We start from the raw sequence: 26,436 nt of genomic DNA, 5'->3' as shown, positions 1-26,436 counted from the left end.
GAATGGAAACAGACCGTGGAGAGGACGGGTACTGAAATTCAGCCCAAATGGAAGTAAAGGATGGTCCACAAGAAATGGGGGAGGGGGGAGGGGAGGAAAGGAACCAGAAGATGGGATGAGATGGAGGAAAAATTAAAACAAGGCTTGCACAGAAGTAGCAGGACATGCAGACAAACAGAGAGAGGGACAGATGGCAAGCTGGTTAAAAGAAGGAAGGAATAGAACAATCCTCTACACATCTGGAAAACAAGGCACTAAGTGGGAATGCTGTGACTGAAACGACCATTGGCACAACACAACGCGGCTTGTTTGGCAGGGGAGCACAGATAGCATAAACCAGCATCCTGCACCGTTTCTACTTCATCCCCTCCTGTGCTGTGGGGCAGGTGGTCTAAGATCTGAGTAGTGATGGACAGAGCCATCCTGTCTGATTCACACCCTCCTGTGCTGGAAATATATATATACGTATTTAGCAGAAAACTTGGAAAGAGAGTTTTGCAAACGTTGCTGAGTTTTTGTACCTCTGCAAAGCCAGCAGGAGTCTTAAATTTAAAGTTGAAAGCAGAGGTGGCCCTCGTTTAGCGTTTAGTGAGCATTCACAGTTACAACAAGGGTGAAAAAGTAACTGCCACCGGTCCTCACATTTTAAGGAAATTAAAATAAGGTGACAAGAGCAGTTGGGGGTCCAACTTGGTGACGGCTTCGTTGCCAGTCCCAACTCTGGTCACTAAAGGAGGACTACTCCTTGTCTTCACACATGTGATAAAGAAGCATCATTCAGAAAGACGTGCCTCCGGAGATAATCCAAAACTTGGAAAGGTGAGCCAGAGAGAGGAAAGGGGAAACAGAAAATTTTAATGTTGGAGGCAGTGCCTTAGTCCTCTCGGCTTTTCTACAATTGCACAAGCATCGGAAGTGTTTACAAATCCTGGAGGATCGGTGCCTAAATGAGAGAAATAAGCAGGAGGTATGGAATTTCCCCCCAAGAAGCAGGAAACCTTTAAACTCTTAATTCATAAGAGCCTTGGTGGAGCAGTGGGCTGATGCCTCCTTAAGTAACACCAGCTGCCTGCAATTAGTGCAGGTTCGAGTCCCACCAGGCTCAAGGTTGACTCAACCTTCCATCCTTCCGAGGTAGGTAAAATGAGGACCCAGATTGTTGGGGGCAATTAAGCTGACTTTGTAATAATGCCGCTTGGGGTGTGTGTGAAAGCCCTAATAAGCAGGCATATACATAGAATGAAGGCTACTGCTAAGCTTGTAAGCTGCCCTGAGTCTTCGGAGAAGGGCGGGATATAAATGGAATTAAAATTAAAAAAAATTATGCACTTACCTCTAGGAGTTTTTCTTTGCAACCAAAATATAAAAGGTGCAAAACAAAATGTACACCCTTCACACAGATACCGTTTTATAGAACCCTGCTGTAGTTCATTTGAACGGCAAACCGAAAATGATTTGATGTGCATAAAGGCAACAATCCCACTGCAAACAGGCCCCGTTTCCACCGGATCCAGAACAATTGACTTCTCTTAAATGTGTCTGATTCCCTGGAACTGGATTATATTTAATTCGGCAAGAGGTTCCCCAAAGTCTACACACTTAGGACTCTTTGCCACAAGAAATGTGTCGTGATAATGCAAGGTATTTTCTGTTCTGGGGGGCAGAATTCTTCCACACTTCCATCTTACAATAATGTCTTTGCCTTTTGTGTTTTTCCAGGTAGACGTTTGCAAGATTTCCCCAAAGAACGGCATGTTCTGCCCCAAAGAATGACCGCAGGAGAACCAGACCAGATCCTCCCCCCCACTTTAGATTCTGCCTCCTACCTAAAACCTGACCGATCTGTTTTGCCAAATGGAAAATTCTCTGGATTTTTGGAATCACACAACACAAGACAATCCTACAGGTGCCCGGCATAGCAAGTACTGGCCCCGTTGTCACATGTGATACAGCACGCTCGACGATTTTGTTAAAGGAGGCTAATTCTAAAACTGCTAAAAAAATAAATAAAAAAAATAAAAGTCACGCTTTGAGTGACGCTGCCTATCCCGCGTGGCCCGATCTCACCTACCTTGGGACCCCCGGAGGCGCACGGTTGGGCCGCGAGGGGACTTGTGGGGGAGGCCCGAAAGGATCAGGGGAGGCCCCCGGCCTGGAAGGCACAGGGGGAGCACCACCGAGGCTGGGTCCACCAGCAGGCGGAGGTCCAGGAGCTGGTCCTCGTGATCCAGGTCTGGTGGGTGGGACTGCCGGCGCTCTTCTCTGTGGCGTGGGGCTGGAGGTGGGAGACCTGCCAAGGGAGAGACCGGTCAGCTGGACAAGTAGAAGAAAAAAGATAGGAAGTCTATATGGTCTTCTCCAAGCTGGAAAAACGGAAGCTGTTTTCGCGGGGAAATTTGTGTATACGGCCTGGTTCACATCTCCTTTCCAACCACCTTTAGCGCCTCTGGGCTAGAAGAACAGCTGTCCTTGATGGGTTCCACCCCAAAAAAACACCCTTCCGTACCCCATTTGGTTCTGCCCCTCCATGCAGATCCTACGGACGCCATGCTGCAGGCAGGCAAGACAGATCTCCCAGCCTTCCTTCCTTCCTTCCCATTTCTACCGGGGGCGGCCACCTATCTGGCTGGGCAGAGGCGCCAGGAAGCTCAGCGGGGCCTCCCCCCTGCGCCTCGGGTACCTGCGTCCGGACGGTATGTTCTGCACCTGCAGCCAAGAGTCGTCCACCGGCGGAGGCAGCGGGGTGCTGATGGTGGTGGTGTTGATGTCCCCAATAATGTTAAGGGCCTCTCTCAGGGCGTGATACATGCGCAGCATCTCGTCGCGTCGCTGGGCTTGTTCGGGCGACTCTTCCATGAGGGTGTTCTGGTCACCACAGGAGTAGAGGTTGGCGAGCAGCTCGGAGTGGATGAACTCCTTGGTCTGCCAGAGAGGAAGCAGAAGACGAAGGTCATTAATCTGGACAGCTGTGCAACAGTTCCTTTTGGGGGTTAAAGTCATACCTTAATGTCTACGGAGATTCTCAATCATCCAGGTCATAGTTATCCCAAAGGTGCTTTTTTAGGAGGCAACTAGACTTTCTTGTTTTTCTTTGAAGATGTTTTGCTTCTCATCCAGGAAGTTTCTTCAGCTCTGACCAGATGGTGTGGAACGGAAGGATTTATACTCCTTGCAGACAGCTGGTCATTTGCATCCTTTTAGAGAGTTGTCGAGGTCACTTGGAGGTTTACATGAGTAGTGCAAATAGGTGTGGAGCCTGCATCCGTCTTCTACAGGGAAGGGACTCAGGGCAGAAAACATCCTGCAGCCAAGAAGGCTCCACACGTATTTGCACCAATCAGCTGACCCTGAAGACACAGGTAAACCACCAAGTGGCCTCAATGACTCTCTAAAAGATTGCAAATGACTAGCGGTCTGCAAGGAGTATAAATCCTTCCATTCCCCACCATCCACTCAGAAATGAAGAAGCTTTAAACCAATGAGTAAAGGAACCCAATGGAGTATCAATCTTGCCTATACAAGAATATCTGATTGAGAGGACCTTCATCACATCTCCTAGCCAGAACTAAGGGAAGTTCACTCCACTCCACCGTGCTACCAGGCTCTTTTTTCTGCCAATCTTCTAGGCTCTAGAGTTGGCGGATCATGATATAATATATTATTATTTTCCTGTTCCTTCCTCAACAGTTTTCCTTGTTCTTCATATCTGTTGCGATGGGACCTCCAAGGCCAACAACTGACTTTCCCCCCGCCCCCATCAATCAACATGCTGCTCCAGAACCTTCTGCTTTTAGCTCAAGAGATGACTCCGGACCGATCCTAAAACATTATAAAATTCATACACACCATCCAGTCTGCCATACGCCATACGTACATTGTTTATCATAAGGTGCATGATTGTCTTGGGCATGAGATCACGGATGGTTTTGTTGACGATGGCCATGTAGGAATCCACAAGGTTCCGGATCGTTTCCACTTGCCTCTCCAACTGGGGATCCATTGAATGCATTAAGCTGTCAGAGCCATTTTCTTCTGAGTCCCCACTCTGCAGAGGACCGATGGGGAGACAAAACAGGCTGTTAACCACTAGAAGCCAAAGACGACCTTGGTTCAAAGTCCCTCATCTCCTACTTCCCATGTAGCAACTCTGATGCTTCCCTGAACTTCGAGATAACAAGCTTCATTAGCAAGGACACCATAGAAAAAGGTTAGTATTAGCTCCAGGGTTTAATCTGGACCGAGGTTGGAGACCCTGGCTTTAAACCACCATCATCCTTTGCAGTTAATCCAAGCAATTTACGGAAGAAAATAGAGACTGTTCTTCTGAGATATGAAACTCAATTTTATGGAACGAGAAGTTCTATCAGAGGTCTCACATCTGTGTTCTAAAGCAGGGGTCCCCACAGCTCGACCACTTTATGACTTGTGGACTACAACTCCCAACCTTGGAGACTTTTAAGGCTTGTGGACCTCAACTCCCAGAATTCTTCAGCTGGCTGGCTGAGGAATTCTGGGAGTTGAAGTCTACAAGTCATAAAGTGGCCGAGCTTGGCAACCCCCCCGTTCTAAAGTACTTTTGCATCCAAGGTCTGCAAAAGTCAAATTCGGATCGAGAATTGGGATGAAAGGGTGTTTTTTTTTTAAAAAAAAAATTATTTTGATTAGAAAACCAGAAAATCAGTTCGGATGTTTTTTGCTGGCCTCTCTCCAGATTGTACGAATTCGTTCCGAGTTAGCATGAGGAATGAAATCCGCCTATCAATTTGACGTGCAGATGTAATGGTGTCTGAATTTAGTGTCTAACCCTATAATTTGTGCTCTATATGTACATACCTCGCAGGTCCCGAGGACCAATGATCGGGAGACTAGATATTATATATGTAAAAAGAAACAAATGAGAAAATAAAAAATTGGTATCTTTATTTTTTCCCCTTCTGACATAGCTTAGAAATGGAGGATATGTTCCAGAAAAGACGAAAAGAAGAAAAAAAAACAGCAGTCTAGAAAGAATAAGAAATAAAATCAAGCAGGCAACATGGTATGAAGTGGAGGGAAAAAAAATGGCGGAGGGCAAAGTCTCTCTCAGAATATAGGGATAATAGTTTAAATTAAAGGAAAAAAGGAGTTAAAAAGGCATCCCATATAAAAATATATATATATAATCCAAAACAAAATGGCACAGGAAAAGCAGGGTCCACCACTTACTTTATCTTTGTCCTGTTTGAGCACAAAAAAAAGGGGGGGGAAGAAAAAAATGTGATTTTTAAAAAGTAGGTAGGTATATTTCCTGACTAAATATTCAGCGTACCCACGGATATAATTGGAATGAGATTTCTACAAAGTCGAAATGCGATCAATTAAAAATAAAATTGGCTTGAGGGCAACATTGGAAGACCTTCGAGATAAGGTTTGGGACGGATCATTATGGGGAAAAAAAAATCTAGTTAGGGGGTCTTTAGGCACTGAGAATGATTTGATAACACATCATCAATCAATCAATCTTAAACATCACCTCTTAACACGAGTGGTTCACTAGCAAAGCCATTTTCTCAGTATTGGTATAGCATTGAACAGCAAGCGGACAAACCTTGAGGCATTAGCAGCCATAAAAGAGAACACTTGGATGGGGAGTGCAAAAAAAATAAAAATAAAAGGAGACGAGGGAACATTGGTTAAAAACTAAAATCTTAACCAGACAAAAACACAATATAAGATGGAGCTAATGAAGATGTACTGTCATTTCAGAGCCTCACCAACAGATGGCAGTGCTGTCCTTCTGGTGGACCATTCAACATGGCAGCCCGCTAAAGGTAAAGGTAAAGGTTCCCCCGCACATGCGTGCTAGTCGTTTCTAGGGGCCGGTGCTCATCTCCGTTTCAAAGCCAAAGAGCCAGCGCTTGTCCGAGGACGTCTCCGTGGTCATGTGGCCAGCATGACTAGACGCCAAAGGCGCACGGAACGCTGTTCCCTTCCCACCGTAGCGGTCCCTATTTTTCTACTTGCATTTTTACGTGCTTTCGAACTGCTAGGTTGGCAGAAGCTGGGACGAGTAACGCGCTCATTCTGTTAGCAGCACTCGGGATTTGACCCGCCAAACTGCCGACCATCTGATCGACAAGTTCAGCATCCTAACCCACTGAGCCACCGCGTCCCTTGGCTAGGCTCAAAAGCTCATAGGCTTTTCTCTCTGGCCTCCTCCATGCATTTACGAAAAGTCTTGGGAAAAGATGTTTGCAAGAGTGCAATTCATGTTCTCACTCCCTGGTTTCTGCTCCGGGGCGATGCTGTAGTTCAGGGATGTCCAACTTTGGCAACTTTTAAGACTTGTGGACTTCAACTCCCAGAATTCCACCAGCCAGCCAGCTGAAGAATTCTGGGAGTTGAGGTCCACAAGCCTTAAAAGTCGCCAAGGTTGGACACCCCTGCTGTATATGCTCCCAATTTTAAACCGGGAGGGCCCTACTCAATAAAATTAGATTTGTCCACCATGGATGGTGTCCTAGATTTGTCCACCATGGATGCAACTTCTCTTTAAAGTAGGGGAAAGGGAGAAGGTTAGAATTTTTCCTCCTCTTCTTGATTTCCACCCAAACCAGTGATCTAAACCAAACACAGAACTAAGTCTGGTTTATCTGGCATCTCAGTGAGATGGCTTGACCTCCAACTTTCACTCCTACTCATGTTTCATTTTCCACTGGCTTCTCAACTCACCCCAACACGTTCTGGGTAAACTCCAGCCCGCAGGAAGGACGCCTTCCAACTGTCTACCTCCTCCTGGGTTTCACAGGCCAGCTCCAGTTGACGATAATCTTTGTAAACATTCCTGGTGTGGTGGGGAAGGAAAGAAGGTGAGACATTGCGTGGACTTGCCTGCTTGCTGAGGTCACCCTCTTAGGCTGGGGCAGAAGAAAGTCGTACCTCTGCTCCGTGTTGAAGAGCGCAAAGATGTACTTGCTGGACATGAAACCTTTCTCGATATCTCGCACCTTCAAGTTGTCCACCGGTAACATGTACTTCTTCTCTTTCTCCTGGAAGACAAAAGCCATGGACCACAAGTCATGTCAAAGCTAGACACACCAAGACGTTCTGCAGCTCTCCTTATCTCTTGGTTGAAGATTCTGGCTGCTGTGGTCCCAAACATCTGGTGACTATTTTTTACGGTGGGATGGAATGGATGCTGTGAGGACTACAAATAGAAAGCAACAATTTGGGGATTTGGATAAAAGCCTGTGAAGTGGTTCACTGTGAGGACTTTGCCTTGGTGGGACTTCCACACCCAATCCTTCCCAAAGTGCCCGCAAGGACCTTTGATCATGTGCAATCAAATCCACCCCTCGTTTGTCTTACGTCTAGAAACCCAATTAAGAGAGACCGAGTACTATTGCAAGTATCCTAAAGGGGGACCTTGTCTTCTACAAAGGCTATCCAGGAATCGACTCTTGGCTGGGTGTTTTATGCTTCATGGACCTTGGGCTGGAAAAAATGAAGAGCTCTGATTGCTCACAGCGGGAAAATGAATGGAACGAAGATGAAAACCACATTAAGACTCCCAAACGAGTCCCAGAAGACTCGTTTGGAACCGTGGCCTCCAGCTTCAGATGGCCCAGTCACCCCAAAAGAGGGTGTGCCCCGGATTCGCATTGATCGCATTTTATTTTAGACTCACGCAGCCACCGGCAATTTCCGCTTCTGCAGTTTTAAAAGATGCAACTTCTGCAACGGGAACCCAAAGAGAGAGGGTGAGCATGGGAAAATGGCTGCCTTTATTTTTCTAACCACCCCACCCCTTTCCAGGAGAAGGTTTCCAAGTCTCTTCCAGATGTTTGGGGCCTGACCCCTTAAAATCTTGGAAATAGGGCTGAGGGCTGCTGAGCCTCAACTGCTGGTAGGCACGAGGCTGCTGTGGTCACACGTGTTGCACATAGCGGGTATTTATTTATTTATTTTTTTAATTCCATTTATATCCCGCCCTTCTCCGAAGACTCAGGGCGGCTTACAAGCTTAGCAGTAGCCTTCATTCTATGCATATGCCTGCTTATTAGGGCTTTCACACACACCCCCAAGCGGCATTATTACAAAGTCAGCTTAATTGCCCCCAACAATCTGGGTATATCTGAAGCCCAAATATAAAATAATTTTATTAGTAGCAAGGGCTTCCACCAAAGGATCTATTGGGGAGAGTGCATTGCCGAGAGGAGAAATCATATAGAAAATAGAAGTGAAACAAGACTTGAATAAAACGTACAATTTTAAAAAATGGTATTTGGAATGTCAACTTCTTGTAAAGAAAAGCTATCTAAAATGTTTTGTAGATGGCACTCGCCCCCAACAAGATTAGCAAAAATGTCTTTAAAAATATGTCAGATAGAGGTTGGAAATGTCAACGTAAGTCTGGGACTTATTATCATGTACGGTGGACATGTTTTTTTTTAATTGAAAAGTTTTACAGTACATTTTTTAAAAAGAAAAACTCCCTCCCTCCCCTTCCCTTACCCTCCCCTCTCCCCCCCCCCCGACTTCCCAGAGCTCAATACACGGTATAAACTTTACAAACTTAAGCTAAAATATGCTAACAAGCTAAAATAAAACTTTAAATTCTATCGCACTTTAACTCCCCTTAAACATAACTCTATTACTAACAAATAACCAATAACTAATAATACATCATATAAAACCAATACTTATTCAAATGCTAAACGAAACTTTTTAGTCCCATATTTATTCTGAATATATTCGATCCACCTTTTCCATTCCACAATATATCTCTGTTGCGATTGTTCTTTCAAATATGCTGAAATCTTTGCCATTTCCGCCAAGTTAGATACTTTCAAAGTCCACTCTTCTATAGTCGGCAGTTCCTCCTTCTTCCAATATTGCGCTACTAAAAGTCTTGCTGCCGTAATTAGATTCAACATCACTTTAATATCTATGACAGTAAAATCTGTAATAATACCCAACAAAAACAGCTGTGGAGAAAACCTTATCTTTTTCTTAAACATCTTCTGCATGTTCCACCAAATTTTAATCCAAAAAGCTTTGACTTTTTTACAAGTCCAATATGGTGGACACGTTTTAAAGCAAAGATGCATACTTGGCTAGAAAAGATGTTGGGAAACCAGGTAGATTTTAAACCTGAACTTTTTTTTTACTAGGTAGAATGCCAGAAAAGATTGATAAACAAAGTATATACTTGATTTTACCTGTAATAACAGCGGCAAGAATCATTGGAAAAATAAAGAAATACCCCCAGAGGAAGAAATAATTTTTTTAAAAAATACTAGAATGTGCAGAAATGGAGAGACTCACTTTGAGGTTGAAAGAAAAAGAAGAAAGAGAATACTATCAAACTTCGGACTTGTTTTATCAATGGCTGGAGAAAAGAATAAAAGGATTAGGAATTAAATTTGTATTAGTGAATGATCAACTCAGACAACACGTTTGTTGAATAAATACAATTGAATTGTATGAAAAAAAATCAATAAAAACTTTACCAAAATAAAAAAATAAATGGCATTTGTGTTGGAACTAGAGCAGGGGTCTTCAAACTTGGCCCCTTTATGACTTGTGGACTTCAACTCCCAGAATTGTGGACTTCAACTCCCAGAATTCCTCAGCCAGGCAAGCTGGCTGAGGAATTCTGGGAGTTGAAGTCCACAAGTCATCAAAGGGCCAAGTTTGAAGACTCCTGAACTAGAGGCTGGAAAAAGAAGGATGACGGAGAAAGCCAACTTGAGAGATTTGTCCAAATCTACAGCATTTCCCTTATTTGCATCGTCCAAAGATTGATTCTTTCTTGATTATCTCAGACAATTTTATATTCCTCCCTAAGAGGACGGGGTGGGGGAGGGGTGTACGTCTGCCTTTCCCAGAACCAATCTGGTGGAGATCTCCCTCCTCAGAAGCATCTCCAAAACCTCAACTATTCAGCTGAGCTTCCTGCCAGCTCCAACTTGGTCTGCCTGGTGATTAAGAACCCAAGCGAAGTGTTGCAAACTCACTTCATAGAAAGTGATGGTCACCTAAATGCTTCCAGATGGGAGAGAACTTCGATGGTTCATCAAGAGGTCTGGCAGGCAGTTCTCCAAGAGGAGAACAGACAGCTCAAGTCACACCCTTGAGTTGCCAACATTTAGGGTTCCCCCAGCTTGTCAGGTCAACCACGAAGTCGTAGCCTGATCGTATGGAGCCAGGAGTCAACAGAGAGTCTGCTAGACCCCCAGACTCACCGTTTTGGGCAAAGTCAAGTGGTTTTGACACAACCCGATAGGCCTTGCAAGAGAATTTAGAGTGCCACCGGAAGCTCAAGAGGAGAAGAACCAAAAAGGTCTTCTGGAAGACACGCAGATTGTCCTGCTCCTCGCTAGAACCTCACTCCGGACATTGAGGGAGGAGAGACAGCTTAAAACACCCACCCTCCAGAAGGCAAAAGGAAGGACTTTCTTTTCAGCTGAAAATGTTTAGCATCTCGGCTTTGTCATTTATTTATTTATTTTTCTGGGTTGCAGCTAAGAGGTTGCATAAGTCAAGCTCTGGGCTACAGCCACCTCTTCTTCTTCTTCTTCCTCCTCCTCCTCCTCCTCCTCCTCCTCCTCCTCCTCCTCCTCCTCCTCTTCCTCCCTTCTCAATTTCTGGAGGCCCAGAGGCGTCCTTCAAAATAACAGCAAAGCTGGTATTTGGCTTCCCAGCCGGCGGACTTCTCATTTGAATTTTTTTTTCTTCTCCTCCAAACTAAACATCAGGTTGCTGATTAATTCCAACCCTTTCCCAGCTTGCTTGCCCACCCAGCCACCGGTGTGTGTGTGTGTGTGTGTGCAGCTCAGCGTCTGAGATCTTTCTAACAAATTGAGCTAACCACGAAAGATTTGCAAACAGCAAAAGCCTCGTGGAATTGCACCCAGTGGCTAGCTAGAGGAAAAGTCCACCAATGCTTCGCTTCCATTAACGTGTGTTTTGTTTTAAGTAATTCGCTCCTGTCCAGGCGTTAGAATCAAGCAGGCATGTGTGTCTTCACGAAGAAAATCTCTCCGCGTGTACCTGCTATGAGTCCATCAAGGCTTGATGGCGTGTAATCAAAAGTACGCTTCTGTTGGAGAAAATGATTAAAGAAAACATATAGATTTTAAGCCAGAGTTATTATTTTTTTCAGGATTAATAGGAGCAAATGATGAGAAAGACTGCATGTATTTAATTTTACATGTACTATCTGCAGCAAGAATTGTATTTGCCCAGCATTGGAAAAATGAAAACCTACCAACGGAAGAAGAGCCAATGAAGAAAATTTTAGAGTGTGCAGAAACGGACAGATTGACAGATTTAAAGAGAAAAGAGAAAGAAGATTCCGTGCATTTTAGAACATGGGATAATTTTTATCAATGGCTAGAAAAACGAGTTAGAGAGAAAGGAATGTGATACGCAACATTGAATATATACTAGTAAGAAGAAGACTATTGAGCGACTAATTAACATATTGTTTATGATAATTATTATTCACTGTTTTTTTTAAAAATACAATGAACCCAGACAACATGCTGTTGGCTGAATATTAAGAATCTTATTTTAAAAAATCCTAACCCTAACCCCAACCCAGACCCCAACCCTATCCCTAATCCTATAAAAATTATATCTATAGGGAACAGGAAATAGGACATCCCCAACATGAGTGGACTGAACTGAGAATGCAACTCTCTTTCAGGCATTCAACTATTTCCCCCCTTCTCGCTCAATATATTGCTAAGCACATTGATTTGTGCTTTAGATTGTAAGCCGCCCTGAGTCTTCGGAGAAGGGCGGGATATAAATGGGATGTAAAGGTTCCCCTGCACATGCGTGCTAGTCGTTTCCGACTCTACGGGCCGGTGCTCATCTCCGTTTCAAAGCCGAAGAGCCAGCGCTTGTCCGAGGACGTCTCCGTGGTCATGTGGCCGGCATGACTAGACGCCAAAGGCGCACGGAACGCTGTTACCTTCCCACCGTAGTGGTCCCTATTTTTCTACTTGCATTTTGACATGCTTTCGAACTGCTAGGTTGGCAGAAGCTGGGATGAGTAACAGTATGGTAAAGTGCTAAAAGCCCAGTCTGAATTCACACACAACTAGATTTCCTAGAAGTGGCTGCTCCCTTTTTTCCAAAACCTCGCCGTGTTCCATCACACAAATGTGGCCTTCAAAACCTCTGGGAAGACACTCAAGTTTTGCCAAGAAGTCTGGACCACCCAAACAAGGTCAGACTCAGAGCCAGGGGAATCGATTTCAAAGGCATTCCCCCCCAAAAAAAAATATGTGGCCTTCAAAACATCGTTTGAAGTCACCCACGTTTGGTCTGGACAACTCAGCCCAGGACAAACGCCGAGATGATTTCAAACTCTTCCCGGCTGACTCGAAGCTGGTGAAGCTACCACACAGCTCCAGCATCAAACTCACCATCTTTTTGTTTTTTTAAGCTCCAGTGTCGCCACTCCGGTTTTGGGCACACGGAGGGAGCCCACCCGTCCCCCCCTCTCTCGGCAACCCCCCTCCCCCCCGGCCTCTCCTGTCTCGCCTTTCGGCCCAGCCTGCTTTACATCAAATTCTCTGACTTCCTTGCCTAACGACAGAGAGGAGAAAGCCACGGGTTTTGCAAGCAAAGCTCTGGAGAGGCCAGAGGGTTTTCAAAGGGGCTGGCCGCCTGCCCGCCTTCTGCCCATGTGTTAGCAATCAGGCTGCCTTGTGCGTGTGGTGGGGCAGCCCCAACAAGCCTGGAGAGGGGTGGGAGAGAGTTTGCGGGCGGGATTAGAAGACCTCACCCTTCTTGGCCGAGGACCCAAAAGCCACACTTCATTGTTCATGCTACAGGAAGAGGTCCCAGGGCTGGCGGTTCTGAAAGGCATGATTTGGGTGAAGTGAGATACGTAAGAAGAGCTACTATCTCCTAGGACAGGGGTAGGCAACCTTGGCTCTTTTATGACTCGTGGACTTCAACTCCCAGAATTCCTGAGCCAGCATGGAGGAAACTTTGGCCCCTTCATGACTCGTGGACTTCAACTCCCAGAATTCCTGAGCCAGCTTGGCTCAGCTTGGAAACCTCTCCCTTTCCCCTCAGCATGGCTGGCTCAGGAATTCTGGGAGTTGAAGTCCACGAGTCATAAAAGAGCCAAGGTTGCCTCCCCCTGTCTTAGGACCAAGAGGTGTGTGTTTCTCCTAGGACCAAGAAGGAAGCAAAGGAAGAAGGAACATAACTTCTGAGCATCACGGGGCATTTGTAGAATGCAAATGGGGCCCAAATGGATTTCCACCTATCCTACATTTCACACCTCGAGATGTTCCAGATAAGGAAGGCCACCATACTTCACATCAATGCCCGGTTCTGGTTATAGGTGTCTTTTCCAGTTAGAACGATGGAAAGACGCCAAGTCAAGAAGTCCAGAAGCCTCCAAAAGTCATTCCACCGATTAATTACAGTTAGAACAATTCACCAGTGGAAGGACTTGCCTCCAGAAGTTGTGGCTGCTCCAGCGTTGGAGGTTTTTAAGAAGAGACCGGACAGCCGCTTGTCTGGAATGTTATAGGGTCTCCTGCTTGAGCAGAGGGTTGGACTAGATGACCTCCAAGGTCCCTCCCAACCCGGTTATTCAAGAAAATGTTAGCTGATGCTTTCAGAAGCTACCCGTGATGGAGACAGGAATGAGGTATAGTAAGGACTGAGATCTTCATTGGTCTTTGGGAAAGGTGATCAACTGAGGTAGAGAGGAAAATATATATATACATCGGGGAATTCCCAACTCTCCCAATTCCCTCTTCTGACATTCCAGCTGGATCATCTCCCTACTGAGGAAGCGCAGGAGACTCTGCAGCTCCTCTGGCCCTTCCAGAAAAAAAAAGAGCGAGAGATTCTGTGGCCTGAGGATGGTCTGGGAGTGAGAACGAGACGACCTCTTTGCTTGCTTCTGTGATTTACGGGAGGTTGCGAAATATAACGACCACATTAAGAAGGAAAAAAAATGGAAAAACATGTCCGCCCATCTCCTTCTTGGATGCTGGTGGGTTGACTACTTCTCTTCCCTTTCTCTGCAATGAGTCACTTGCTCGTGAGATGGATGACTATGTAAAGTAGATAAATAAATACATAAATACATGAGGAGAGCTGGCGAACGTGACGATCCTGAATCGACTCGTACAACGTGTCTGGACGTCTCCTTGGCCCAGAACAAGCCAGATGCCTGCTGGAAGGCAAGCCAGACCCTTTTTCACGTTGGCCATCTTGGAGGTGGTCAACTACAGGCCACACCAAACCCTTCACGTCATCTTGATTTTTCTCCCTCTGTTGATGCAGCCTAGCCCTGTGTTGGCTTTTTTGGCACACGGCTGGCTCCTCTTTAAGGGATCGTCCACTGGGACTCTGAGATCCCTCTCACAGTTGCTACTATTGAGGCCAGGTACCACCCTATAAAAGGGACGCGGTGGCTCAGTGGGTTAGGACGCTGAGCTTGTCGATCAGAAGGTTGGCAGTTTGGCGGGTCGAATCCCGAGTGCCGCGTAACAGAGCAAAATGCAAGGAGAAAAATAGGGACCACTACGGTGGGAAGGGAACAGCGTTCCGTGCGCCTTTGGCGTCTAGTCATGCCGGCCACATGACCACGGAGACATCCTCGGACAAGCGCCAGCTCTTCGGCTTTGAAACGGAGATGAGCACTGGCCCCTAGAGTCAGAAACGACTAGCATGCATGTGCGGGGGAACCTTTACCTTTACCTTTACCACCCTATATTATACCTGTGCATTTGGTTTTTCTTGCCTAAGTGTAGAACCTCGCTTTTTTCACCTTTGAATTTCATTTTGTTAGATAGCGCCCAACGTTCAAGTCGGTCAAGATCCTAATGTCCTCCGGTTGTGCGTGCGCCCTCTGAGGAGTTCCCGAAAGCTACTGGGGAGTCCTACAAAGGAAGCTATGGAAGGTTGTGGGTCTGCTCTAAGGTTCTCCTCGCAAAACATTCCCTGGGGTGGGAAACTTGTCGACACCCAGATGTTCTTAATGGAGGCATGTTGACCTTCAGCAGATCCCTTCCCCCCCCCCAACTGATTGGCCTCTTTCTTCCTTCCTTCCCGTCCCAGCATGTTCCAATCTGCTAAACGGTCTTCCCAATCCCACCTCCTCCAAAGTCAAGGAGCATTAAAAAAAGAAAAGAAAAAAAGAAGAAGAATGGGAGGATGAAACCAGCCAGCAGTCCTCGGCGGAGGGCAAGGGAGTCAACGGCATCCTTCCAGACTCTCTATTTATTTGGTTTCTCTTCCGTTTTGGCTGATTGGCGCGCTCTGCTTCTCCCCTCCTGGCCTCTCTCTCTCTCTGGCGTGTGCTGGTGAGTCTGTGCATCACACATAAAGCCCTCTTTATCCCTGACAGCCCCGGAGAGGAAGCAGAGTGCGCGGCCCAAGGAACATCTGGAATCACTACATGGAAGCTATGCACCAAAGGGGAGGATGACATCCCTCCCGGGCTGCCTCCAAGGTGGGGAGGCTTTCTCTCCTCCTCCCACCATCCTTCTCTACCAGACGGCTCCGAACTCTGACCTTCCTGGCAATTGACAAGCTCCTCCTTGGAGGCAAGTAAGTTCTGCCACGTCAATTCAGGCAGAATCCGAGGAGAAGAAGCAAGAGGGAAGGAAGGAAGGAAGGAGGGAGGGAGGGTGCAAAGGCTGGAGGAGAGGAGGAGGCATGAGTGCCAGATGCTGGGGTTGGGGAGGGGGGCGCTTGGGAGGCCACAAAGGAGGGGGAGGCAGATCGCACCGCGCGTGGTCACCAGAGGCGAGCGGCGCAGGCTACTGGCCAAGGTGGGTCAACAAACTTTGCGGCCAGCTTGAGGACCGACCGGCGGGATCCCTTGACCGTCTGCTTGGGGATGCCAAGAGAAGTGGGGTTCTTCTGGACAACCCCACCCCTCTTCCTCCTCCTCCTCCTCCTCCTCCTCCTCCTCCAAATCTCCCTAAACATCCCAAGACTTTGGGGGAAAACGTGATTGTGGATGGTTGGGGCCCAAAAGAATTGGCCAAAGACCAGGGAACGGTCTGCATTTGTGTCTTTAATTGGCAATTTATTTACTTGTTTAATTTTAAAGAATTTTTTTTAAAAAAAATTTGTTTGTTCAGTTCTCCTTCCAACCTTCAGAAGAAGAAGAAGAAGAAGAAGAAGAAGAAGAAGAAGAAGAAGAAGAAGAAGAAGAAGAAGAAGAAGAAGAAGAAGAAGAAGAAGAAGAATCTAGAGAAGGAAAAAAAGCTGGAGATCTCAAGAGCTGAAGGTAGAAAGGACCACATGCCTCCTTAGACTTCTTCATTGCCAAAAGTAAGTCTTCATCTCTGGATGCAAGATTTGACCTCTCTTACCCCTTCTATCTATCTTTCCCTTTTCTACCTTTCTAGGACTATTTTGACGCATCTCTCTTTCTCTTTCTCCCCCCCCCCTTGATTTCTTGCCAAAGGGGCAAAGGGGTTGAGGCAAGCAGGAGAACCCAGAGCTCCGTTCTTCGCCAAAAGTCTGGACTGAGAAGATCCACTCCGTCTACCCAGTGTTCGGACTACCTGTTCAGGACTACGAGATTGTACAGTAGTCTGCACATTGGTTAGGCTGGGCTGGGATATGCAGCCACTCGCCACCACGCCGAGATGGAGTTGCCACCACGTCGGGGCCGAGAGGAGACGGCCAAGTAGCGCCCCAGCCGCACGCCAGCCTCCACCTCCCCAAAGACCCCGGCGCTGTCTCAAATTGGTCTCTTGTCTTTCAACCGTTCATCTCTCTCTCTCTCTTTCTCTCTCTCTCTCTCTCTCTCTCTCTCTCCCTCTCTCTCTCTCCCTCCCTCCCTCTCTCTCCCTCCCCATCTCTCTTTCTCTCCCTCTCTCTCTCTCTCCCTCCCTCCCTCTCTCTCCCTCCCTCCCTCCCTCCCTCTCTCTCTCTCTCTCTCCCTCCCTCCCTCCCTCCCTCTCTCTCTCTCTCTCTCCTGCCATGGGTCTCCCTCATTTTATCTCAGAATCGTGTAGCTCCCCCCCCAATGAATTTTCCTTCTGCAGTTTTAAAAGGATTCAACTTCTGCAACGGGAGCCCAAAGACAAGAGTGTCAGCCTGGGAAAAATGGATGCCTTATTTTTCTTAACCCAGCCCGCCCCTTCGCAAGGCTGCTTTCCAAGTCTCTTCCAGCTGTTTTGGGGCTGTCTTCCCTAAATCTTTGAAAAAGGGGGCTGAAGATTGCTGAGCCTCAGCTGCCAGTAGGGACGCCAGGCTGCTTCAGGTCCTCGTGCTGTGCATCCAGGGCGTCTAGCTGCGCTGCGCCTGCCCTGTGGTTCTCCACCCTTGCCAGTCCAATTGGCGTGGATGCCAATTTGAGATAATTCACCCAGGGTAACACATCATCTTCCGGCTGAAGAAGCAGGTCTTAAAAAGATGGGCGAGCTTTTCGGAATCACGGCAACGTTGATGGGGTGGGGGCAGAAAAACAGTCAAGGGAGCTTTGTAAAAATGTTAACTGTGGGAAGACCCGATGACATAGCTTGCTCAGCCCCTTGGAAAGAGTCGAGCGAGGGGAGAGAGGAAGAGATAAAGGGAGGGAGACGAAGTTGTGTGTGTATAGGGGGAGGAAATGCAGAAAGGCACACGGGGGGGGGGTTATAATCCCTGCGGTTGAGAAGAAGGGTTGAAAGCCCCCCCCCCAAAAAAGTGCCCCGTCCGATGGAAAAGGACAGTCTTGTGGCTGTCGATGCCGCAGCTCCAGCTGGCAATTCTCCCAAGGGGCTGAGTTGCTGGCGTGGGTTGTGGCACCCTTTTGCTTGCGATGGTTTTCAGGGCGGACAAAGAAAGGCGACCAGGTTGGCAGAAGGAGGGAGAATGGGAAGGGCAACTCTGCATGGCTACTAACCGGGTTGACTTTAGTTCTGCCGGGCAACCTCCCGAGCGAGGGAGGAGTGTAGGATAGGGTGGAAGGGTTCTCAGTCCGTCTGAAGGGACCCAGGGTGATTTAATAAGTGGTCACTTTGCTGTCCAGCACGCTTCTTGTTCTTTCTTGGGGCGGCGGGGAAGGTAATGCAAGCTTGACAGCAAGCAGCAAGATATATACGTATTTTTTGGGGAGGGGGGGTCTGTCTTAGACGCCTCCATCTCGAAAGCTACAGTGAAATCTGGGGTCCTACCTAGAAGGATGAGAGGAGAAGGCCTCCAAGTCTCGCCGAGCGGCGGTCTTTGCGTATCTTTCTCTCCAGAAGACACCAGCTCATGCAAGGCCGTTGAAGCTCGAGACCAACGTTAGACAAAGGCACCCCTATCTGTGGGCCTTTCCCGACAAATCGGACTTTTCGTCCCCTGTATCCCAGATCTGCAAGGTAGGCATGGCCACAAGGCGTTTCCCTGTTCTAATTTAAACAGGGGAATCTTCCATTAAAGACCCTCTCTCTTTTTCAGGGATAATACAAAGACTCGAAAAGCCAAGGGAACAAAACCAGCATCAACTGAAAGAGATGGTTTGAATGAACTTGGTTTAACTTCTCTCTCTCTCTCTCTCTCTCTCTCTCTCTCTCTTTCTCTCTCTCTTTCTCTCTGTCAGAATCCAGGATTGGGGTGGGTTCTGACACTCTTTCCGTCTCTCTTTCTCTCTCTCTTGCTCTTTCTCTCTCTCTCATCTCTCTCTCTCTCTCTCTCTCTCTCTCTCTCTCTCTCTCTCTCTCTCTCTCTCTCTCTTTCTCTCTCTCTTTCTCTGTCAGAATCCAGGATTGGGGTGGGCTCTGACACTCTTTCTGTCTCTCTCTCTCTCTCTCTCTCTCTCTCTCATAATTGCCTGGAATAAATTGGATTTTGATTTCACTTTTTTTTAAAAAAAAAACAACAGCAACAACACGTGATTGGGTATCTTTTAAAAAAAAATCAGTTGTGCTGTTCTTTTTAAACCAAATTGGCAGACGAAAAGAGATGTCTTTGACGTTCTGATTTCCAAATTACGCCCCCACGGTTTATTCATATTTTTTTTTTAAAAAAAAGGAAATCCCCATCCTTTCATTCTAGACTCATTCAAAGTCCTAGTTTAGAAAAGGCATATGCAGTCAGCGGTCAGAGCTCTTGAAGTACAGTTTCTACAAGCATCCGACTGGCAGAGCAGAGGAGAAAATGAAGTCCCAGGTATTTCACAGGCCAGTTAAGTGGCTTCTCCAATTTTATCACAATCGCATAAGAGCCTATCCAGAAATAAATCTCTTTCGATTCATGGAGCATCGTCCAGAGAAGATGAAACGGACCCTCTAGTTTAGGGTGTAACGGATCGGTTCCTTTTCAAGTCTGCCTCAGAAGAGACTCTCCTGGACCCTAGCATTGACCAACCTTCTAGATCCCCAGATCCATCAGTGGAAACAAAACGGCTTTAATATTCCTGTCCATCTCTCCCAGCACCTGCTCTTCAAGAGTGCTCAACCACTTGGGAAGCATCTTGACCAACTTCTCTCTTGATTTGAATCCCTCAAATCCATCCCTCTGGTTGTCCCTTTTTTTTTTCCCCTCCCAACCCACCGTCTCTGGCACGTTTTGCTATTCTATGTGTTAAAGTTGGCAACGGAACCAATAAGCGCTCAAGGTCCATTAAATCAGGGGTCCTCAACCTTGGCAACTTTTTAAGACTTGTGGACTTCAACTCCCAGAATTCCTCAGCCTCCTCCTCAGGAATTCTGGGAGTTGAAGTCCACAAGTCTTAAAGTTGCCAAGGTTGAGGACCCCTGCATCAGAAGGCCTAGCTTTACCACACGTTCCTCTGTATTTCCTGCATCATGCAAGGAAGGTCTTTCATTTATTAATTAAACGTCTATGTCTTCCCACTTTTGGAAATGTACATTTATTCATTCCCAAACTTAAAAACCCAGAAGCCCAAGCCGTCAAAGTTACACTTTCCCAAACTTTTGCAAGACCCATCACAAGACACACACCCCGTTCGACACACCCACAACTGAAGCCCTTATAAACCGAAAAACATGGACACCCCCTGAACTCCACTGAGGATGTTACCTAGTGCGGTAACGCAACGTTTGGAACCAACCCGCAAGCTCGGAGCACGTTCCTCCATCCTCGTGTCTAGGTTGTGTTGTTGGCAACTAAGTGTGAAGGGTTCTAGCGCTGTTTTGTCTGCTTCCTGGCACAGACTACATCCTTAACAGGGCTTGGGGGTTGCCCATCCAGGTATGAACCAGGTCAGATCCCACTTAGCTTCCAGGCCAGTTGAGAGCCTGACGATTCACACCTGACCCATCACAAGACCCTGACTTGACGCACCCACAACTGAAGCCCTTATAAGCAGAAGAAGACTGACATCCCTTAAACTCCACTGAAGAGGTTTCCTAGCCTGGTAACGGAAGGTTTTGAAACCAACCTAGATGACCTCCATGGTCCCTTCCAACTTATTTATTTATTTATTTATTTATTTATTTATTTGTTTTTATAAACCGCCCTTCTCCCGAGGGACTCAGGGCGGTGTACAGAATAAGATAGGCATACAGAATGAACCGTAATGAAAAACAAACACTAGTAAAATACAAACTGGGACCCCAATAAGAGCTATCAGGCCAGGCCGGACTGCTGGAACAGGTAAGTTTTTAATTCTCGCCGGAAGGTGCGGAGGTCGGGGGCCATCCGGATTTCGGTTGGCAAGCTGTTCCAGAGGGCTGGCGCACCCACTGAGAATGCCCTCCCCCTGGGGGCCACCAGCCGACATTCCTTGAGCGGTGGCACCCTGAGGAGGCCCTCTCTGTGGGAGCGCACAGGGCGGTGGGGCGCTGACATTGGCAGAAGGTGCTCCCGCAGGTAGTCCGGACCCATGCCATGTAGGGCTTTGTATGTCATTGTCAGCACCTTGAACTTCACACGGAAGGCAACTGGAAGCCAGTGCAGCGCACGGAGGAGAGGTGTGATATGGGAGTATCGGGAGGCTCCCAAGAGTGTCCGCGCCGCTGCACTTTGCACCAGTTGAAGCTTCCGAGTGGATCTCAAGGGCAGCCCCAAGTAGAGAGCGTTACAGTAGTCTAGGCGAGAGGTCACAAGCGCATGGGTGACTGTACGTAAGGCATCCAGGTCCAGATAAGGCCGTAATTGGCGAACTAGTCGAACCCGGGAGAAGGCCCCCTTGGTCACAGCTCCTATGTGATCTTCCAGGGAGAGCTGCGAGTCAAGGAGGACACCCAGGTTGCGGGCCCTATCAACAGGGGGTAGTAACTCGTCCCCGATGTTAAGGGATGGGATGTTCTGAGTATCCTGGCTAGCCGGTACGTACAGCCATTCAGTCTTGTCCGGGTTCAGTTGAAGCCTGTTCCTCCCCATCCATTCCCGGACCGCTTTCAGGCAGCGGGACATCATTATTATTATTATTATTAACCCACAAGCTCGGAGTACAAACCTCACTCTTCTAACTCTCCAAGTTCAACTTTCAAGGACCGGGCCGTGAAATCCTGTGTAACGTAACCAAGGCAGGGACCAGAGAAGGCCACTCCTATTGCTTCTAGTGTGTTTCACACGTTGGTTCTTTATGATTTCCAGGTCCCTTTTTCATCCCTGCCGTGCGGAAGGCTCTGGCAAAGATCTCAGCTTGTCAATCGGGGGCTTTGATGCTCCAAGGTAGAAGACGATTTGATGGATTGTTCTCACTGTCGGGAAATTTCTCCTAGGAGAGAAGCAGCCCGGAACTAAGGAGAAAATTCCTGACAGTGAGGGACAATCAACCAGTGGAACAACCTGCCTCCAGAAGTGGTGGATGCTCCAACACTGGAAGTTTTTAAGAAGAGACTGGTCAGCCATTTGTCCGAAATGGTATAGGGTTTCCTGCCTGAGCAGGGGGGTTAGACTAGATGACCTCCAGCTCTTTTATTCTTGGGCTCCTGCAGATGTAGCTTCCTTACTCAGCTACACAGTGACCCAGAGGCAGCTGAAGACATACGGGGCTACACGTCCCTTCCCCACCCACCCACCCCCGCTATTTGTCCAAAATGGTATAGGATCTCCTTCTTGGAAAAAAGGGGTTGGACTAGAAGACCTCCAAGGTCCCTTCCGATCCTGTTATTCTGTTAAATTTCCTGACGGTAACAATAACTTAATCGGTGGAACAGCTTTGTCTCCAGAAGTTCTGGGTGCTCCAACACTGGAGGTTTTTAAGAAGAGACCGGACAGCCATTTGTCCGAAATGCTATAGGGTCTCTTGCCTGAGCAAAGGGCTGGACTAGAAGACCTCCAAGGTCCCCTTCCCATTCCGTCATTCTGTTAAGACAGATAATCTGAGGACCCAGATTGTTGGGGGCAATTAAGCTGACTTTGTAATAATGCCGCTTGGGGTGTGTGTGAAAGCCCTAATAAAGCAGGCATATACATAGAATGAAGGCTACTGCTAAGTTTGTAAGCCGCCCTGAGTCTTCGGAGAAGGGCGGGATATAAATGGAATTAAAATAAAATAAAAATAAAACATACATAGAATGAAGGCTACTGCTAAGCTTGTAAGCTGCCCTGAGTCTCCGGAGAAGGGCGGGATATAAATGGAATTAAAATAAAATAAAAATAAAACATACATAGAATGAAGGCTACTGCTAAGCTTGTAAGCCACCCTGAGTCTTCGGAGAAGGGCGGGATATAAATGGAATTAAAATAAAATAAAAATAAAACATACATAGAATGAAGGCTACTGCTAAGCTTGTAAGCCACCCTGAGTCTTCGGAGAAGGGCGGGATATAAATGGAATTAAAATAAAATAAAAATAAAACATACATAGAATGAAGGCTACTGCTAAGCATGTAAGCCGCCCTGAGTCTTCGGAGAAGGGCGGGATATAAATGGAATTAAAATAAAATAAAAATAAAAATATACATAGAATGAAGGCTACTGCTAAGCATGTAAGCCGCCCTGAGTCTCCGGAGAAGGGCGGGATATAAATGGAATTAAAATAAAAATAAATAAAAAATAACCACGGGCGTACCCTCACCTTGAAAGCAAGCTCCCATGATATCCCTGGGGTGGGGCAATGAAAAGGTTCCCCCCCCTGTTTTTTTTTCTTTTTTTCTTTTTCTTTTTTTTTAAGATTTCCAAACCGGGAATAGATTTGAGCTGGCTGGGGAAGCTCAGCCTCAAGGAAGCCATTGCAATCCCTAAAACCATGGGGTGGGGTGGGGGGGGGGCAGATCAACCCTAACCCTGGGCTCTCCACAAATCAAACTAGGGAGAAATGGTGTGTGGGGGGGGGGAGGGGGCGGCAAAGAAAACAGAAGCGATTCCAAAAAATAAGAGGGGTTTTGGAGTCATTTTTCCACACCCCCCCACATGGTTCTAATGTCTCCTCCGGGGTGAGGGGTGGGGGGCCCGAAAGAGAAAATCCTTCCACGGGGGCCGTCTGGGGCCCTTTAAGATCGCTTTGCATGCCAGTCTTCTTTTAAGAATGAAGGTTGAGGAGGGGGGAGAGAGAAGAGGGGGGGGGAAGAAACCTTTGTGGGAAACGGCTGGTATTCGCTTAACGCTCCCCAGATGTGTCTCCTTCGACCAAGCCAACTTTTCCGCCAACAGAAGTGTAACTGGGCCCCAAACCAAGCGCTCGGTTGCTGCTCTTTCTAGACCTCCCCCCCCAAAAAAAGGGAGGGGGGGGCAAATAACACCGAGCCTCTTTTTCACAATCCTTCGGTTGAGCGTGTAAAACCTTTCCCCGCTTTCCGAGGATGCCCCAGTGATGTTCCCTAGTTGGGCAACGAAATATGCCCAAGGAAACCACCCAGCTCAGAGAGCACCAAGGACCCCACAGTCCTCCTCCTCCTCCTCCTCCACCGCCACCGCCACCGCCACCACATGAATCCCACTCCCTTTCTAGCACTGATGACATTACCTAGCTGGGTAATAAAAGGTCTGCAAGAAAACAGCCAAGCTCAGAGAGCACCAAGGACCGCAGAGTGTGTCCTTCCTCCTCCTCCTCCTCCTCCTCCTCTTCTTCCTCCTCCTCCTCCTCTCCACAAACCCCACTCCCTTCTAGCATTGACAATGTTACCTAGTTGGGTCATGAAACATCTGCAAGAAAACCACCAAGCTCAGAGAGCACCAAGGACCCCACAATCCTCCTCCTCCTTCTTCTTCTCCTCCTCCTCCTCTCCACAAAGCCCTCTCCCTTCTAGCACTGGTGATGTTACCCAGTTGGGTCCTGAAACGTCTGCAAGAAAACAGCCAAGCTCAGAGAACACCAAGGACCGCAGAGTGTGTCCTTCCTCCTCCTCCTCCTCCTCCTCCTCCTCCTCCTCCTCCTCCTCCTCCTCTCCACGAACCCCACTCCCTTCTAGCACTGACAATGTTACCTAGTTGGGTCATGAAACATCTGCAAGAAAAACACCAAGCTCAGAGAGCACCAAGGACCCCACAATCTGTTTCCTCCTCCTCCTCCTCCTCCTCCTCCTCCTCCTCCTCCTCCTCCTCCTCCTCCTCCTTCTCCTCCTCCTCCTCTCCACAAACCCCTCTCCCTTCTAAGCACTGATGATGTTCCCTAGTTGGGTAATGAAATGTCCGCAAGTAAACAACCCAGTTCAGAGAGCACCAAGAAACCCACAGTCCTCCTCCTTCTCCTCCTCCTCTTCCTCGTCCTCCTCCCCCTCCCCCTCCCCACAAAGCCCACTCCCTTCCAGCACCGATGAGGTTACCTAGTCGGGCACTGAAATGTCTGCAAGAAAACAACCAAGCTCAGAGAGCATCAAGGACCCTTCATTTCAACCCTGAACTACCAATATTTTCCCTATATTTCTCCACTTTCTTTCCCCCCCCCTTTTTTTTGCTATTCCAAACTCTGACCCCAGAAAGATGCCCCCCCTTTTTTTTTAGAAAGAAGGTTGAAAAGGGACCACTGGTGATGCTTATCAAAGGCTGACCCTCCCGGATGCCTCAATTAAAATCCTATTTTTATGTCAGGGACGAACAGGGGAATGAAGCTGTTAATATAATATAATAATATAAAGTTGGAAGGGACCTTGGAGGTCATCTAGTCCAACCCCCTGCTCAGGCAGGAAACCCTATACCATTTCAGGCAAATGGCTGTCCAGTCTCTTCTTAAAAACCTCCAGTGTTGGAGCATTCACAGCTTCTGGAGGCAGGTTGTTCCACTGATTAATTGTTCCAACTGTCAGGAAGTTTCTCCTTAGTTCTAGGTTGCTTCTCTCCTGGATGAGTTCCCATCCGTTGCTTCTTGTCCTGCCTTCAGGCGCTTTGGATAATAGCTTGACTGCCTCTTCTTTGGGACAGCCCCTGAGATATTGGAACACTGCTCTCATGTCACCCCTCACCCTTCTCTTCGTTAAACTACACATACCCAATTCCAGCAACCGTTCCTTATATGTTTTAGCCTCCAGCCCCCTAATCATCTTGGTTGCTCTTCTCTGTACCCTTTCTAGAGTCTCGACATCTTTTTTACATCGTGGTGACCAAAACTGGATGCCGTATTCCAGGTGTGGCCTTACCAAGGCCTTGTAAAGCGGTATTAGTACTTCACTTGATCTTGTTGATGGACGTAAAGTTAAGGATGGCGAGCAGTGATTATAGCTGTATAAAATTGGGAAGCCGAAGGACCACCTTAGTGCTGAGGTTCCTCTGAGGGGTGCGCAAAGACCCTGCAAAACCCCCAGCCCACACATAAGAGGCAGGAAGAGAGTCAGAATGAGGAGAGCCAAAGGAAAAGACAAAAAAAAAGGGGCTGCAGACTTTTAATTTTCCCCAATTGGATCATTAGGGTGCCCGGCTTGGCCAACACAAACACCAACTCTGGCCCAGTGGGCAGAGGTTGGAAAGAGGCTTCTGTCAACAAAGAAAAGTGTCCCTATTGACTGGCGGTAAAAGCCTTTGAATGCCAAGAAAGACGAGAAGGTGAACTTAAAACTCGGAAAAAAAAACCCACGCTAATTTTGTTTGCCTTGTGCCTGAAGAAAAAAGAAACTAACAATCTGCAGGATGCTGGCTTCATTTACAGAGCTATTCCACCACGTAGGAGAATCACCGATGTGAAGCGGGCAGATATTTAGCAAATATCCTAAAAATAATTGAAATGAATAGAATAGAATAGAATAGAATAGAATAGAATAGAATAGAATAGAATAGAATAGAATAGAATATAAAATATGGAATGAAATAATAGAATAGAATAGAATAGAATAGAATAGAATAGAATAGAATAGAGCCTATTCTATTCTATTTTATTCTATTCTATTCTTCTGTTCTGTTCTATTCTGTTCTATTTTTATTCTATTATTCTGTTCTGTTCTGTTCTATCCTATTCAATAGGAAATAGAATAGAATAGAAGAATGAAATAATTAATAGAATAGAATAGAATAGAATAGAATAGAATAGAATAGAACCAATTCTATTCTATTCTATTCTGTTCTGTTCTGTTCTGTTCTATTCTTCTGTTCTGTTCTATTCTGTTCTATTTTTATTCTATTATTCTATTCTGTTCTGTT

At 47.0% G+C, this 26,436-nt stretch overlaps 1 protein-coding gene across 1 annotated transcript in view; it reads right to left on the bottom strand.

Moving 5' to 3' along the window:
• DNM1 (dynamin 1) overlaps positions 1–26,436 on the bottom strand; it is a gene marked incomplete at its 5' end in the record, with an annotated part of 59,764 nt that overhangs the window by 1,589 nt on the left and 31,739 nt on the right. The window contains 5 exons of the mRNA XM_083374869.1: positions 2,072–2,290; positions 2,681–2,922; positions 3,875–4,045; positions 6,712–6,823; positions 6,919–7,028. Of these exons, the coding sequence (XP_083230995.1) occupies positions 2,072–2,290; positions 2,681–2,922; positions 3,875–4,045; positions 6,712–6,823; positions 6,919–7,028 (854 nt within the window). The remainder of the gene's footprint in view (positions 1–2,071; positions 2,291–2,680; positions 2,923–3,874; positions 4,046–6,711; positions 6,824–6,918; positions 7,029–26,436) is intronic.

The sequence above is a fragment of the Vipera ursinii genome (genome assembly GCF_947247035.1).
Source record: "Vipera ursinii genome assembly, chromosome: 16".
NCBI classification, from domain to species: Eukaryota; Metazoa; Chordata; class Lepidosauria; order Squamata; family Viperidae; genus Vipera; species Vipera ursinii.
Note: the sequence above shows the minus strand (reverse complement) of the source record. Positions and strands in the feature narration are given on the sequence as shown.